This window comes from Suncus etruscus, chromosome 10, assembly GCF_024139225.1.
Source record: "Suncus etruscus isolate mSunEtr1 chromosome 10, mSunEtr1.pri.cur, whole genome shotgun sequence".
Taxonomy (NCBI): domain Eukaryota; kingdom Metazoa; phylum Chordata; class Mammalia; order Eulipotyphla; family Soricidae; genus Suncus; species Suncus etruscus.
Window position 1 is genome coordinate 97,954,772 of NC_064857.1, and position 18,084 is coordinate 97,972,855.

The window sequence follows — 18,084 nt, forward strand, 5'->3', positions numbered from 1 at the left end:
CTCCGACTTCCTGCACAAAAAGCATAAGCTCACCCTTTGCATGCTCTCTCTGGTCCTTGTGATTACTAAATCAGAAATTTCAAAGTGCAGAAAAAGAAACTTGGTCTTGATCTCCCTAAACAATGCCAACTCTCAATTTTCATATCACAATAGGAAATATCCCTGAGCTAAAATTTACATACCTTTTATTTGGGGGTGGGCAGGTTGGACTATGCCTGGTAATGCTCAGGGCTTACTCCTGGCTCTGTGCTCAGGGAGCAAATTAGGTACTTATTGAGGAGAGAAGCTGAAGGTAGAAAAAGCCATTTCCCTCCTCAAGGTAGTTTTACAATTATAATATATAGATGTCTCACCAAGTTGTTTACATTTCAGAAAAACTTTCGATGATGCCACTGGATTTCTAAATTTCTAAATGAATTTCTAAATCTGCAGTAATTCTGAATCATGTTCTATTTTATTCCATTCCTGTTTCAAGTCAGGCATATTTGGTCCAGTCAGCTTCTTAATTCCAAAATAAAGCATAAGAGCATCTGAAACAACAGCATTGGAGGAATTAAATACTGTAGCCAGAGCTACATCGATTCAGGCTTCTCTTTCACAATTTTTGTGCCAGTTTCTGGAGCAGGTTTATTTAACAGTCAGGGCTACCAAAGTCTCACCTTTTCCTTTGCATTGCAAAAACCAGATTTGTTCTCCTCTGGAGAATCTTTAAATCTGTAGCCTGTGTGCTCCTGTTTGAGAATTTGGACATATAGTTGAAAAGAGCAAAGAACACACCATGAAATTGGAGGATGGAGATGAAATTCACATTATGTCCATCTTGACATTTTTTATAAAATGGAGTGAATCATTTAATAAATTGTTAACTGATTTATGGTGTAGTCACTCATTATCAGGGCCCAAAAGGGTAAGATGTACTTTAAATAACTCTCCATGGTGAAAATACAGTATTGTTCAATGTATTATTTGATGTGACCTTGAAAAATCAAGGATTTTTTTTCTCCCCTGATATTTATTCTACTTATCATTGTAGCATTCTACATGCATTAAAATGGTCTAAGTATCTTAAAAATATTTTCTGGAGAAATCTTTTTGCCACAGTATTATACTTAATAATCCATAAAATTGTTATGGACATTAGAGTAAAAGGCTCAAAAATCAGGCTTTGGTTTTAATGTAATTTAGGCAGAAGTTGGAATTGCATTGGTAATACAATCAACTTCAGCATAAATTCCATTATCATAATTTGAAGTAATACATTGAAAAAGACAGAAGTTTCTCATTTAGGTAGTTAGAATCTCTATTACTCAAGACTGCTGTAAAACTCACAGAAAGAATGGTATGAGGAAAGGAGAGGAAAGAAAAGGTAGGAAAGGAACAAAACATTGAAATATTTGTCGGAATGCAACATAAACTAAGAACATAAATTCTCTACATTTGTCTATAAGGCAGATGGTCAATAATGTTATAGAAGATCTAAAATATGGATTTTATTAAGAGGTAGAAAATACCAAAAACAGCATTTAAGAAAAACATGTTGTTATTTAAAACAATCAGTTTAGTTTGCTAAATCTTTAGAAAGTCAAATTACGGGAGTGCTTTGTGTTTGACACTCATACAGGACACCTGCTGTCCACAAGGTTTAGGGGGACAGTAAGGAAAGCCAGAGAGTGGGAAAAAAACTTTATCAATTTACCCAGGGTTCACCTCTCACTAAGAAAAAATGGTCTACCACCTTTCTGGAATGCAATTTAATTAAAGGGATTTTCTCAGATTAATAATTTCCCAGAGTTACATGGTACTATTTCGCACTTAAGGCCATAAGATAACTATAAGGAAGAATGATTCAAATGCTGCTTCTTCAGGAAGAGCTAGATCCATCCTATATTAAGCCACACATTCCGGGGATTTTATACCATCCCTAAGCCACACAAATATTCCTCATACTCTAGTACCAGCAGAATTGTTCTAGGTGAACAATTTGAAATTTGTCTGAGGCAAAAGATATCTGAGCTACCAAATTAAACTCGGGTAGCTTACTAAGGGATAGATAATACTGGGTATCTTCTTTCTTTTATAGTTTCTGGGTCATACCTGCTGGTGCTCTGAGGTTGTTCTTGGTTCTGCACTCATGAATCACTCCCAGAGAGTTTGGGGAACCATATAAGATGCTGGGGATCGAACCCAGGACAGCTACATGCAAGGCAATTGCCTGACCCATTATACTACCACTCTGATACAAAGGAATCTTATTACTTAATGCACCTGGGAGAGAGATATTTTTTCTTTAACAATTTTTATAAGGCATACATTTAATTTGAATTTTCCTAACCTTCGGAAAATTAGTGTTAAAGCTTCTATTATAACCCACACATTAACATTCAATATTTTTGCTTTTATTAAATAGTTTATATATAAAAGTAAGGTGTTTATTCTACATTCATATAAACAATTGTGATAACATTGAAAATGATAAAGAAACCTACTGAAGAAAAATATATGCTTAAATACTTCCAACATTAAGCTAAGCACAAGTGATCATTCCAGACACTATCTTTTAAGTATAGAGATGCAGTTTTGAGGCTTTGAAAAGCAAATCACAGGAGAAGCAGGAGGTCCGCCATCCTTTCTCTCTTCACCACAAGACAGGATGATCGAGTGTAGAAAAACCAAGATCTTTCCTAAGTTCCAAATAGGTTCCATTGCTCACCCAAGCGTCATCGTCAGATTTCCTGTGAAAGATGAAAGAATTTCCTGAAAGGCTCTTGGAAACATCCTCACATTCTTCATCCCTCTCCTTCCTCCATTCCACCCTCCTTGCAGAACATCCTTGCCTCACACAGGCAAGGTCCAGATATCATGTGTGAAATGCCAGGGACCCAGAAGTCTGGCCACCAGGGATTCACTTCTGATGTTGATGTTGATGTCCTACACCTAGTGCTGCTTGAGAGAAGACTCTTCCCAGGGAAGAGTCTGTCTTCCTCTTTTTTTTTTTTTTTTTGGAGTCACACCCGGCAGCGCTTAGGGGTTACTCCTAGCTCTATATAGGCTCAGAAATTGCCCCTGGCAGGCTTGGGGGACCATATGGGATGCTGGGATATGAACTACCATCCTTCTGCATGAAAGGCAAACGCCTTACTTTTATGCTATCTCTCCGGCCCCAAGAGTCTGTTTTCTATAAGGCATACACATATTCACTCCAACTTTTTCACATTTTATAGAGTGGAAGTGCCACTTGTACCCCTGGAGGTTTTATTTGTTGGTTTGTGTTTATTTGGGAAGAGCTTCTTCCTGGCTCTGCAGTCAGAGGTCACTCCCAGCAGTCATTGGGGACCATATGGGATGCTGAGGATTGAACTTAGGTTGGCTGCATGCAGGGAACACACCCTACCATCCACTGTACTATCTCTCTGGTGCCCAAAGCCCTTAAGGTTTTGTATCGAAAGTCATTTCCCATTAGCATAAGAAGATCAACAAACTTCAGAACTTCAGGGCCCAACCCAGTCTTCTGTCTATGTCAGCCATACTATGACTGAAACAGTCTCACATCTGTTCAGAGATGTCCACAGCTGCTCTCATGCAGAGCATCCCATAGAAAGCATAATTACCATTTATCTTTTTTGGGGAGCCACATCCACCAGTGATCAGGGGTCACTCCTGGCCCTGTGCTCATAAAATCACTCCTGGCAGGCTTGGAAAACTCTGTGTGTGTGTGTGTGTGTGTGTGTGTGTGTGTGTGTGTGTGTGTGTGTGATGCTGAGAATAAAACCTGGTTTGGCCACTTGCAAAGCAAATGCCCTACCTGCTATACATTGCTCCAGCCCCTACCATTCACCTTTATAGGAAAGATTTGGTGATGCTGACAATGACATTCCTTACTTTATTTTCACCTTTCAAATAGCAGCACAAGGGGCCAGAGAGATAGCACAGTGGGTTGGGTGCCTGTCATGCATATGGCCCACCCAAATTCAATTTCTGGTACCATATATGGTTCTCTGAGCCCCACCAAGAGTATTTCCTGAGCACAAAGCCTAGCAGGAACTCCTGAGCACCAAACAGAAACAAATAACAATAAAAGCCAACCACTCAAATAGTAGCATGATATTCTAGTGTAAAGAAGGAACCCACAAGTGCCCCAGTAGGACCTACTTAGAAAGTCTTCATTTCTATCTATCTCTAGTTATTTGGGGCATATTATGAGTTATGATGTGAACAATGAGTACAGTACAGAAAAATGTTCCTACCAATTGGACTTGAGCTAACAGCATCTGTTCTAGAATTTTCATGGCTATTGTCATAAGTCTGGTTATTTTTGGCTGGGACAAGAATTGAACCCAAAGGCTCACCCATGTAATGCCAAATGCTGAGTCACCCCCCCCCCAGTCCTATTTAGAAGAAAAATGCAGAATACCTGCATACTAGACTTTCAAGAACATTTTTAGGAGCTCCAGGAATGATGTTGGGAGGTAGGGATTTGGTCCAGGATCTGGGCTCAGGGTCACTGGAAAAAACCTGGTGGTGCTTGGGAAGCTTGTGTTCAGCCTTTGGACCATCCATCTTCTGCCTGGGAATAGGGATTTTGAGCACACTTTGTGTGTGTGTGTGTGTGTGTGTGTGTGTGTGTGTGTGTGTGTGTGTGTGTGTGTGTGTGTGTTGGAGATTGGGGCTATTCCTGCTCTGTGTTGTTCAGGAGTGATCCCTGAAGGTGCTCATATGTGGTCTGGAAAATTTATCTTACATCTAAATGGATATAAAATAAGTGCCTTTACCCTGGATACCACCTGTCCAAATGCTCAGCATACTTTTCTTGTTTGATAAAATGATATGTTAAATTCAGTCAATCTGCATACTGGATATTTGCTCTAAAACAAAGAGGCGTGATTTTGCCTGAGCTGTAATTCTGCTTGCAATTCTTGCTCTTGTTCTGTTGTTCCTCACATGAATATAAACACTTGAATCCTCACAGCCCTCTTTGTCCTGTCTCTGCAGAACTCCTCATCTTTTCTCCTTTTTACTTTGTCACATCTGCCAACTTTGATCACTTTACATTAGGAATGGAAAAAAGCCAAGGCTGCCTGCTGTAGCTAAGGTCAGTATATTTTCTTTTCTGACATGAGTTTTTCTTCCATGGTGGCAACAACAACATGGGAAATTTTGCCTCTGAATGTAAATTTACTTCCTATCTTGTGTCCCTATGCTTAACACTCTTCTTGATGCCTGCACAGTAGTTAAAGTCGATAAATCTCGCCTCATTCTTTCTTTGCTGGTACAGGGGATAGAACCCAAGCAGCAGGAGCAAGGCATGTATATGTTCCAGGGCTGAGTCACAGCACTATCTCCTCATTCACTTCTCAGCACAGTGGGTCACCCTTGATTCTTTTTATTTATTGGTTTTTGGGCCACATCCAGGGGCACTCAGAGGTTACTCCTGGTTCTGCACTCATAAATCGCCTGACAGGCTGGGGGACTATTTGGAATGCTGGGAATTGAACCAGGTCTCTCCTGGGCTGAACGCATGCAAGGCAAATGCCCTACTGCTGTGCTATCTCTCCGGTCCCTGATTCTTAATGATTTTACTTAAGACTACTACAATCTGGGAACTTGTGGACAAAATAATTGTACATGGGTTCTGTTTTATTTTTCTTAATGTTCTTTGACTGTAAGTTCAAAATTTAGCCGTCAGCAAGGAGATTTCTTCTGAGAACTCTGTTTATGGGTGATTGTCCTTCTACTGTAACTTTACCTTGTCATCTTTCTTTGCATCATTGTTCTCATAATTAAAAATAAAAAATTAGGGCCCGGAGAGATAGCACAGCGGCGTTTGCCTTGCAAGCAGCCGATCCAGGACCAAAGGTGGTTGGTTCGAATCCCAGTGTCCCATATGGTCCCCCGTGCCTGCCAGGAGCTATTTCTGAGCAGACAGCCAGGAGTAACCCCTGAGCACCGCCGGGTGTGGCCCAAAAACCAAAAAAAAAAAAAAAAAATTAAAAAAATAAAAGTCTAGATGCATCAAATGATCAATTTGATTGGCAAAGCAGGCTAGTTTATTAATCTAACCATGTGTCTATTTTGTGCTTCTATCAAAATGATTTGAATGCTCATTCTTGTCTTTGTCTTTTAATTGAATTGGGTGGGGAACTTCCAAACACTACTTGGGAACCCTACAGTCAATTCCAGAGAGGCTCAACCTGGCTGCAGGCCCTAATGAGTTTATGCTCAGCCCTGTCACATATTGATGCTCAAGCCCAGCAGCTGAGGGTAGGACAAGGGGGAGGCCAGACAATACCTGGCAGTGCTTGGGGACCATGGGGTGCCAAGGATGGGACCTAGGTCTCCTGCATGCAAGACCTGTGCTCCAGCCATGTGAGGCTTTTCTCTGGGCCTCTTTAAAGACAAACCATTTCTATTTAATTGATTGTTGATGTTTGGGGCCTACACCTGACTGTGCTCAGGGATCACTCCTGGTTATTCTATGGGGTACCAGGGATAGAACTGGGATCTGCTATGTGCAAGGCAAGTGCCTCAATCCATACTATCTATCCAGCCCAGTTTTTGCTTTTGTTTTGTTTTGTTTTGTTTTTGGTACCACTCAGGGTTACTCCTGGCTCTATGCTCAGAAATCGCTCCTGGCAGGCTCGGGGTACCATATGGGATGCCAGGATTCGAACCACCGTCCTTCCACATGCAATGCAAATGCACTATATCCCTGCTATCTCTCCGGCCCCAGTTTTTGCTTTTTTTTCCTTATAGACATAATACTATTCACACTTAATAGACTACATAAAAGAGTGCCAATATAGTATTCAGATGTACTGGGATAAAACAGAAAAAGACCTGACCTGCGTTTGTCCCTTAATATTCACTTTACCAAATGCATAGTATCTCCAAGGTGCTGTATACTGAGACTTTGTCAGTTCAAGACTTAAACAGCCTGGGAATTTCCATGAGTCATGAGTCATGAGGTGGGTGCCTATGCTGTATAAAGCCTATTTATGTGTGTGTGCACCCTTCAACACAGACAGAATCAGCCAGGCTCAGGGAGTCATTCTGGCCTCCCCCATAATCATGCACAGAACTCTTCCTCCTCTGCAAAGTTGCAGGGGTCAGGGCTGCCAGCCATCTGGGCAAGAACAAGGGAGCCACACCTCCTACAGAAGAAAGCAGAGGGACAGCCTGTAGGTGGTGTCCATGTACTGCCAGACCTTTCAACCCTGAGTGGGCCTGCTGCCTGAGATGTAAAGGCAGGGGGTTGGCTGTGCTCGGGGAGTCATCAATGAGTGGAGTGGTTAGACACAGTCAGTCTGGCTACACAGAGGTAGGCATAAACTAGCTCACTTGTGGGCTGCTGCCACCTTTTCCCCTGTCTACCTCCAGAGATGATGGCACAGGGGAACTTGGGAGGAGCTTGGCAGAGAATTGGGACCTTTGAGATCCTGTGAGTTATGGATGGGGCAAGATGGGGCAAGTCTACATGAAGAGGGAATTTGGCCAGAATGGCCTGCAGTGGTGACAGCTGGCAGGCAGCAGGACAGACCATGCTACTGGGCTCCTCCGACTTCATCTGTGCCAGAGTTGCCTCGCAAAGCAGCTGCTCCCCTCAGAAGCAGGTAAGATCAGAGTGGCTCTCCTGTTCATTCTCTTTATACCAGCAGCATGGGTGTCCCTGGTACCTGCCCTTTCTGCACACCAACCTGAAGAACCGGGGTTTGTGCTCCACATTATTCTCCTCCAGGATCCGCCTCCGGTCCCGCTGCAGCTGCTCAATCCTCTGCTTCTGCACTTCTGCTTCTTCTATGTTCCCTTCTTCCAGGAACCTGGCATGTCATGGGCACAATCGAGAAAGACACATTATAAGACAACCTGGCAAGGACCGCTGGGCTTGCATGTGTCCATGACAGAATATTTATTTATTGGTTTGAGACCCTCACCTAGCAGTGCTTAGGGCTTAATTTTGGCTCTGCACTTAGGAATCACTCCTGGCGTGCCCGGGGGACCACATGGGATGACGGAGATTGAACCCAGTCAGCTGCGCAAAGACAAATACCCTCCACTATGCTATCTCTTGGGCCTCCTTTTCATATGTGTTTTGACTCTAAATATATACACATATATATTCATATTTTAAATATATTTTATATATCTGTTAAAAAGGATGCTTGTTCTTGTTTGTTTTGTTTCATGTGATGCTGGGGATCTCACCTGGGTAAGGCATACACTCTACCACCAAGCCACACCTTAGCTTTGTTCTGAGAGAAAGAAGAAAAGTATCTGCCATTAAGGCAGGCTGGGGAGCGGGGGGGGGGGGGGGGGGGGGTGAGGGGTGGGGGTGGGAAATGGGAGAGAAACTGGGGAAATTGGTAGCAGGAAATGAACACTAGTGAAGGAATGGATATCGGAACACTGTATGTCTGAAACTCAACCATCAAAAATGGTTTAACTTGGTATACCATGGTAATTCAATAAAATTTTTTTTGTTTTTTTACCACACCAGGTGAGGCTCAGGGGTTACTCCTGGCTATGCACTCAAAATTGCTCCTGGCTTGGGGGACCATATGGGATGCCAGGGATCAAATCCCGGTCAGTCCTAGGTCAGCCGCTTGTAAGACAAAAGCTCTAGTGCTGTGCCACCACTCCAGCCCCATAATAAAATATTTTTTTTAAAGATTAAGCCAAGAGAAAAAAAAAGAAAATATTTAAAAAATTATAGTTACTATTGGTTTGAGGGTCAAATCTGGTAGTGCTGGAGATCAACTTCTGATCCTGTTCAAGTATTCCTCCTGTCTATGCTTGAGGAATCATTCGGCACTGGGGATCAAACTCAGAGCATGCATTTGGCCTATTGAGCTATATCTCTAGTCCTGATCTTTTCTTTCTTTCTTTAATTTTTTTTTTTGGTCAAATGTATCACTCCCTCCCCCCCCCCATGCCTAATAATAAAAAATTTGAGGAGTGGAGAAGATCTGGAGGCTTTTTCTCATCAATATCTGTTTTTCTAAGTTTCACTAGAAATGGGACCAGACTAGGTAGGCCCAAGGTGTGGTCCTGTCATGCATGCTTGAGGCTGAGACTTGACCTCATACCAGGGACACATCAGACTTCTGTGAGTTCCCAGGCCTTCAAATGTGCAATCCCGGGGGGATGACAGCAACAACTACAAAGGGAAAGGGAAAAGATAGGAGAGTCAGGGATCTCCTGATGATTGAGCCATTCCACAGCGATCTAAGCTAGTTTGGCCTCTTCCAGGGTTTGACAGCTATAAACCCCAGGGCAAGACCTCTAGCCCCAAGACTTCATCTCATCACTACCTCTGTTCACCTGAAAATTGCTAAAACAAGTATTTTTGGGTCCAAAGTTTTACATTCTCTGGAGAGAAGGATCTTTAAAGAAGGATCCTTACCTTTGGTCTGGCCGAAATCGAGTGTCAGTCGGTGGTAATAAAGACTTTGACAAAGGATCTATTTCATTTAATTCAAGTGCAAACTGCGTGAAGCCATAATATTGCTCGTAGCCCTTTGGCATCGGATCTAAAAGAAAAAGAAATCATTGGCTCTAGCTAGAGCACTTCACTTACAATTTAATTCCTTCCCCTTTTTCATCTCGACTAGCAACCATTTATTCACTCTCAGCTCTAAACGAGCATTTCGATTGAAATATCCTGGCAAACAAAAAGTGGCTGTGTCTGTCTACACAATTGTGAATTTTCTTCTCTACATGTTTCCTTCTAGCTTCAGGGATAAGGCTTCCTCGTGTTGTCGTGTAGCAAATGTCCAAAAGGCATCAAGCTCTTATTTAAGTGAGAAACATAACTTTTATTACCGTTAAAAAAAAAAAAAAAAAAAAAACAAACCCTGAACTCAATTTCTGACAAGTCTCTTGCTCTAAAAATTTAATTTTTCACTTATGAGCTGAATTCTCCTGACTCTGTGTAGTACCTAGATGAGTGTTGAAATCTACACTGAGTAGGAAATAACAACACTTGTCTCTCCAAGTCTCTCCCCACTACACTTGTAGTGCTTCAGGGAAAGAAGGGTGTGAATCTCACTGTGCAATTGATGCAGAGTACATGCTTTAGCACTTAAGCCCCAGCACTGAACTGGTCCCAAGTCTCATACATTTCAATTTAAAATCATCACAATGAGCTGGAATGGTGATACAGAGGGGAAACTTACCTTGCATGCAGCCAACCCGAGTTCAATCCCTGGCACCCCATATGGTCCCTTGAGCACTGCCAGGAGTGATTTCTGAGTGTAGAGCCAGAAATAACTAGGGTGTGGCCCCAAAATGGGAAAGAAAAAGACGCACCGCAACAGGGCTGTGGAGATGACTCAAAGGGCTGAGCACATGCTTTGCCTGCAGGAGGCCCAGGTTGGATCCCTGCCACCGCAGAGCCTCCTGAGTGCCACAGAGAGTGATTGCCAGGCACTGAGACAGAAGGAGCCTTCGAGCACAGATAGGGATAGTCCCCAAGTCCAAACCAAACCAACATTAATGCATCACAGCAGAATCAAGGAACAGAGATGAGATCGGAGGAGTAGAAATGCTCCAGCTGGACTGGGGGGGACAGAGGAAACAGGGCAGAAGTGGGAAGGTTTTTGGGACTTGGATTCTGCAGGAAGGGACCATGGGATTTAGTTTCAAGAGAAGGGAAGAGGGCCTGAGTGATAATATAGTAGGTAAGGAAATTGCCTTGCTTGTTGCAGACCAGGATCTATTCCTGGCACCCCAGGAAGCCCTCTAAGCTCATCAAACACCCCTAACCCCAATAGGCTGCTTCCATCTTTCAAAAGATGGCTTTGGGTCTGGTTCCCATTTGTGGTGGTGTCAACCTGCCACCACCCAGAGCCTTGGGCTCGTAGGCAGGGTTATGGCCTGAGAGGACCCAGAAGGTGGGTCTAAAGCCAAAGAGAATTATTGCTCATCTTACAGTTTCATGACACTTTTGTTACCAGACCTTGGATTTCCCTGGTACCCCATCACCTTTTCCCTCTTTGCAATTTCTGCATTGTGGAGTGGGAATCTCTAGTCTCTGAAAGTCCCTTCACCGCCTGCTGGGAACACATTTTGGCTTAGAGAGTCGCAGCAGGAAAGCAAAGATTCACAGCTCCAGTCTCAGCCAGGTTGAATGAGATGCTATTTAGATACGACTTTGCACTGAGGAGGTGATGCTGGAAAGGGTTCAGGTCTGGGGGCTGTTGCAATTAAATGAATGTGTTTTGTAGGTGAGGAGAGATTTGGATGATCCATGAGAACATTAGGGAATGTAAAACTATTTCCTCCGTAGGTCTTCTGTTGTGTCCTCCCCCAAATCCTATTCAATGACTATACTTAGAACTGGGCCCTCAAAGGAAGAAGCTATGGTTAAATGAGGAAAGAGTAGGGCTCTTACCTGATACCACTAAGCAAGCCAAGAGGACAGGCCTCTCCCAACTATCTGCATTTTAATCTTTGATTAAATGTTAAAAAGCTAATGTCTGTTTCTGCAACCCTGGTATACATTTTATTTGTTATAGCAACTAAGTAAGACTAATGCAAGGTGACTGCCCTAACTTGAACTCCAGCTAAAATTTACATATCAGGTAAGTTTAATCTAGATTCACAAGACCTTAGCGTGAAGTGATCAAAAATGAGGAGAGATGACAGACACTTCTCTCAGGAAGAAATATAGATGGCCAGAAGGCATATGAAAGAAATATTCAGGGGATGGAGAGATAGTAAAGTGGGGAGGGAGCCTGCTTTGCATAGGGCAATCTAGATTTAATCCCTGGCATCACTGAGTCCTACTGGGAATGATCCCTGAGCACAGAATCGGAGTAAGCCCTGAATACTGCTAAGTGTGGAGCAAGCAAGCAAGAAAGAAATGTAATTAGTTTATAGTTACTTCTTATCAGAAAAATAAAATTGACAATGAAATATCATCATACACCAATAAGAATTGTAAATATCAAAAAAGGCTGAGAACAATTGGTGTTGGTAGCAATGTAAACAGAATCATTGTTCACCATTGATGAAATACTGAAAGCCTCTGTGGAAAAGCGTGGAGATTGCTCAGAAAAGTAAGGCTAGATAGAACGTCTTAAAAAAAAAAGACTAGAGGGGCCAGAATGATAGGGCAGCAAGTAGGATGTGTGCTTTGCACATGGCTGATCTGGGTTTGATCCTCAGCATCCCATATGTTCCCAGAGCCCATTAGGAGTTATTTCCAAGTTCAGAACCAGGAATAATGCCTGAGCACAGCTGGATGTGGCTCAAAAAAAGTAAGACTAGAGATTCTACTTTATGGCACCAACCCCCAATAGAAAATAATGAACAAAGAAATATACACACTTATATTCATTACAGAGCTAAGGAAATAACCAGGAATACAGAAACAACCCAAGTGTTCAATGCCAATTGAATGGATCAAGAAATCATGACATACCATGCAACTTAAGCAAAGATAAAATCTCACAGTTGGCTGCAACTTGGAAATGCAAGGCATTATGTTAGACAAAATAAATTAGAAAGGAGAAGAACAAACACTGGGCAGTCTCACACACCTTTGGTACAGAAACAAAAACAAGAGAACTGACACTATCAAATGACAAATCCTTGACCTTGGTTTACAAAACTCCAATGGGAAAGGAAAAAGAACTAGAAATGACCTAAGGACAGGTGTAGAGTCATGGACATGTAGGTGTGGTGGGGTGAGGGAACTTAACACTATTGTAACCATGGCATGTAAATGATAGTTTCCAAAAAAACAATTGTTTCCCTGAAAAGAAAATTTTTTCAGCAGACTTGTTTTTCAGAGCTTCAAAGGTCTGTTTTGTCTCATTCTTTGTGCTTACAAAGCCTCTTCCTAGTTCTTCAGAAATCCACCACAGGGCGCAATCAGTGGCACATTTGCCTTGCACGTGCTAACCTAGGACAGACTGCGGTTCGATCCCCTGGCATCCCATATGGCCCCCAAGTCAGGAGCTATTTCTGAGTGCATAGCCAGGGGTAATCCCTGAACATCACTGGGTGTGGCCCAAAACAAAACAAAACAAACAAAAAAAGAAATCCACCACAAATTCACAGCCACCAGCAGGAAGACAGTTGTTCTTGACTAGAACCAAGGTCTCGCACTGCTAAGGCTGAAGAGTTCTTTCCTGAAGGTATACCATTTTACAAATGATTGTTCCCACTTTTTCCCACTTGGTTTTTGGGTCACACCGGCAGTGCTCAGGGGTTACTTCTGGCTCTATGCTCAGAAATCGCTCCTGGCAGGCTCAGGGGACCCTATGGGATGCTGAGATTTGAATCACTGTCCTTCGGTATGCAAGGCAAACGCCCTACCTCCATGCTATCTCTCTGACCCTGTTCCCACTTTTGGTATCATACTATCACATGAGTATCTTCATGAGTATCTTCTGAGTCTCCTCAGAACCTCTACGCTAAGGGGCCACCACCAATTTCTCTGGCTTCATGGCAACCTCTGTATCGAGGATTCCCTGGACTGACTTGGCAGTGGATCTGGATTGCTTTCAAGCTGACAAAATGTAAAGATATATTTTCTGGGGAAATAGGGGTAATATTTCCCTCTTGAGAGAAGAGTCACAACACAAGTAGGTTCTTTGGTCCTTTCTTCTCTGCTTGGTATGATGTTACACAGGTATGTGTTCACTGAATCTTTGCACAATCTTTTGGCCTTTGTGAGAGAGAACAGCCTCCATATTGGAGTGGTAGCATGTCCACAGGGCTCTGTGCTGACCTAGCAAAGCTGTGTATGGGACCACCCTGGGACTACCACCTCACATTTTCAGTCACTGTGATCGTAGTTTTCTTGTTTTGTTTTCATCCGTCTCCTAAGGATGAGAATACAAGATGTCTACGAATATACCTTAGAAACATACTTATCAAATCAGAAGGTAAATTGAATTTCAAAGTATTTGGGGGGTTATATGATGAAAGTATGATGAATCCTCCTCCTTATAGCTATTTTAGGAGCTGAAAATCTTTCTGGTATTATAGGAAACCTCAGAGGTAGAACATTTGTCTTTTTTGTTTTGTTTTGTTTTTTTGTTTTTTTGGGGCCATACCCGTCGGTGCTCAGGGGTTACTCCTGGCTGTCTGCTCAGAAATAGCTCCTGGCAGGCACAGGGGACCATATGGGACACCGGGATTCGAACCAACCACCTTTGGTCCTGGATCGGCTGCTTGCAAGGCAAACGCCGCTGTGCTATCTCTCCGGGCCCGAACATTTGTCTTTCATACAGACAACTTGAGTGCAGCCCCAGTAACTCATATGGTCCCTAGAGCCTGTCAGGAGTGATTCCCTGAGCACAGCACCAAAAGTAATCCCTAAGCATCACCAGATGTGGCCCTAAACCCAAAAAATAATTAATTGATGAGTGAACAAATTAATGAATGAACAAAACTTTAAGCAAGATAACATGTAACAACTTAACAGAATGTTATTTTTAATCGTTTTCTCTAGATCATTGTCAAGTCTTTCTCTTATGGAACTCAGAATAAAATTGGTAGTTCTTTTTCTTCTTCCTCTTCTTCCTCATATTCTTTTTCTGCCATACCTAGTGATATTTAGAGATTACTCTTGGCTCTGTGCACAGGGATCATGCCTGGAAGTGCTTGGGGGACCAGATGTAGTGTTGGGGATCAAACTTGCACATGGTTGGCTACATACAAGGCAAGTGTCCTGGCAGCTGTACTATCTCTCTGGGTCTCTGGTGACTTCACTTTTCTCTGGGAAAGTTCCTCCTGGCATGATGTGGATTAGCAATGGCTGTGTTTTAGGGCCACGGATCCAGGATAGGACCTGTGGATGCGGTAGCAGCAAAAGCACCCCGCAAGTATGAGGCAGAGGCATTTCCCTATACAGCCCACATACACACCTCTGCAGCTCTATTTGGGACCCTTGGTATAACAGTGATGATATGATGTGTGCCTCATCATCAGCAATGACAAAGTGGAGGGAAGGAAGCCAAGAATGACCTCCCAACATGTATGCACAGTCACAAGATGAAATCTTAAAATATAAGCCAAGTGGCCAGAGCGTTTGTATAATGATTAAGGCATTTGCCTTGCATGCAACCAACTCAAGATTGATCCCTGCATCCTATGTGGTGCCCCCAGTACCACCAGGAGTGGTTTCCTGAGTGCAGAGCCAGAAATAATTCTGGGCACATCTCGCAATGTACGGGGATGAGTTTGAGCAATAAAGGGGAGAATGAAAGAAGGACCCGCATCTGACACAGAGTTCAAAGCAGACAAAGATGGGGATCCCGCAAAGAGGAACACTGAGGCCCGAGGCCCAGGCCACCAACCCCACCCACTCACTATCTCTGGGGCATACCCAGACACTCACTTGCTCTCCAGATGCAAACAGCAGACGATGAGCTGCCACAATATATGCTTTCGTGCCATTTCCCAAAGAGCCGGCGTACTGCTTTCCCACTCCTGTCATACACGGTGCCTTCGATTTCTCGGGCGTTAGTGCTCCAGTACTTAGCCTAGGAGTCAAGTGGCAGGTCTCCATTCAGTATCGGGGTTTCATTTGTTACAGCTCACCGGAGGAGAGAGAAAGAGGGAAGGGAGGCACCAAGAACTCGACTTGGCATCCAGCATGCTAGTTCTGTTCTGATTATTATAAAAAGGACAAGCAAAACTTCATTGCCAACTCTCTATTTACACCCTGGAACTCAGTAACAGCATTTGTGGAAATTTGTTGTTGTTTTTCTTTTACAGGTGTTATGTGCAATGCAGAAAGAAAAGGCTCAGTTCTCCACGGGCCAAAGAGTGTAGGTGACCTGAATACGCCCCTTCAGAAACAGCATCTGCTCACTGTCACTGAGGCTCTAACATTGCTGCAGTTTTGCTTGTCTTTGGTTTAGGGACCACACTTGGCAGTACTCAGGTGATAGTTAGGTGCTTGGGGTCACTCAGGGTAGTGCTCAAGGGACTGTTCAGTGCCTGAGATCAAACTCAGGGTTCCCACATGCAAATTCTTTAAGCCATGAATGAAATATATTCTTTGATATTTTTCAAAGAAATATTTGGGACTGACGTTATAGTACAGCAGGTAAGGGGCTTGTCTTGCACATGGCTGACTTTGGTTTGATTCCGAGCATTGAGTCCCCCCAAGTACTGCTAGGAGTAATTTCTGACTGCAGAGTCAAGAGTAACCTGAGTATCACCAGGTGTAGCCCCCAAACAAAAAGAAAAAAATGTAATTCTTATTTTCTCTAAAGGTGGCCTTTTCATAAACCAATCAGTTTTTGGTTTCTTTGGATTTCTCCTTCCTGACAGATCTCATAATCATTTTGGATTGATGTGTTTCGAGATGAGCTCATCATCTTAGGGGTTTTGAACAGTAGCAGCCTGTGGCCAGCAGAGGGAGCTGCTAGTCCCTGATGTTAATTCCCACCCGCAGTAAATAGCCCAAATCACCTCACTCCTTAGAAGAAAAATCTCTAAGAAAGAATACAGGGCATTAGTCCATCCATCAAAAAATCCAGGACTATTTTCAGGGAAATAGAATCTGTATTTGGAAGCCAACTAAGTTTAGTGGTCCTTTGGGGTCCATCCTGGTGGTGAGGATTCACGTCAAGTCAAGTGAGCCATAAAAATGAGAGGAAGAGGGACCTGAGAGATAGCATGGAGGTAAGGCATTTGTCTTGCATGCAGAAGGATGATGGTTCAAGTCCTGGCATCCCATATGGCCCTCTGAGCCTGCCAGGAGTGATTTCTGAACGTAGAGCCAGGAGTAGCCCCTTAGCACTGCCGGGTGTGACCCAAAAACCAAAAACAAACAAAACATAAAATAAAAATTTTTTTTAAAAAATGAGAGGAAGAGTCAAGTACCATGGCATCTCTGGGCAGGACCAGAGGTTTAAAACTGACTGCTGTCATCATATGCAAATGCAAGGAACAGTAACATCACCACAGGCATTGGCTTTTCCCTTGGAGATTAGTGAAGCAGCACAGTGTTGTCACTGGGATAGGGAGATGTGTGTGTGTGTGGGGGGGGGGCAGTGCATCTCCACAGCCAGGAGGACATCTCCAGGATCTGAGGCACCGCCTGTGTTTCCATCTCATTCCTCCTAGCCACAGCTCCTCTGGCCACACGTGGGTGAGAGCCAGGGGAGAGGTAGAAATAGGAGCTGATCTTCCCAATTTTCCTGGGACAAATGCAGAGAACTAAGTGTTTCTCATTAGATAAGAAGTAGAAATTTATAGGCAGGTTGAAAACCCAGGAAGTACAGCCAGAGAGGTAGTGCAGCATGTGCGTCTTTGTGTGTGTGTGTTTGGGTGTAGTGGGGCCACACCCCACAGTTCTTAGCGGTCATGATGGCCACACTGGGGGACACTGGCATAAGGAGAAAGCAGTAATAAGGTTCAGACAAACTCCAGATCACTTGAACTCTCCCTGGTACCTGCTTTTTGCCTCTTTTTGTAGACTGCTTAGACACAGCTCTCAAGGCAGGGTGAGATTTTTATTTTATCCCCAAATCACTGCCAGCTTTATCAATCTATAGCTCCACTGGATTTCTTTTTTTTTTCTTTATTTAAACATCTTGATTACATATATGATTGTGATTAGGTCTCAGAAGTTCACCTCTCCATATTTCCCTGCTATAGGCAATGCAGAAACAGGCTGCAGGGAATTCCCTAATTAGCATCTCATCTCTCCATTCAGACTTTGATCTTAATTAACACAGTGATTCCTGGAGGATGGTGACGGTCCATGATCATTTTAAGTGCATGGATTTTTCAGGGCTGAAGAAACTTCAAGGAGTAACAGAAAGCATGATATGCTGGAATGAAGGCAGCTAGGAAGGCCATGCTACACCATTAATATCAAGGACTCTGTGATGTACAGGGACCTCTAAGAAGTACCATTTCAGATGACAGCAGTGAGCAGGTGCCACCAGTAGGCAAAGAGAAGACAAGCCAGCCAGCCAGCCAGAGGGGAATACAAACAGAAGACCAGCTAAGTTGTGGCTGATGAGACTGGGGTTCTTCAGCAGTGGAAGGGGGTCACCAGGGTGATACCCAACAGTGTTTGGGAAGTCACGTAGTCCTGAGGAATTGAAACAAGGGCCT

At 43.4% G+C, this 18,084-nt stretch overlaps 1 protein-coding gene and 1 long non-coding RNA gene across 2 annotated transcripts in view; both read right to left on the reverse strand.

Moving 5' to 3' along the window:
- The window catches only part of LOC126020055 (uncharacterized), a 1,004,964-nt gene that overhangs the window by 775,969 nt on the left and 210,911 nt on the right, over positions 1–18,084 (reverse strand). The gene's annotated exons all lie outside the window — the stretch shown is intronic.
- Positions 2,622–18,084, reverse strand: part of OSBPL3 (oxysterol binding protein like 3) — a 210,965-nt gene continuing 195,502 nt past the window's right edge. Inside the window, exons 20-23 of the mRNA XM_049781437.1 lie at positions 15,347–15,491; positions 9,398–9,524; positions 7,692–7,814; positions 2,622–2,732 (exon numbers count right to left, since the gene is read on the reverse strand). Coding sequence (XP_049637394.1) covers positions 2,636–2,732; positions 7,692–7,814; positions 9,398–9,524; positions 15,347–15,491 — 492 coding nt within the window. The 3' untranslated portion in view covers positions 2,622–2,635. The remainder of the gene's footprint in view (positions 2,733–7,691; positions 7,815–9,397; positions 9,525–15,346; positions 15,492–18,084) is intronic.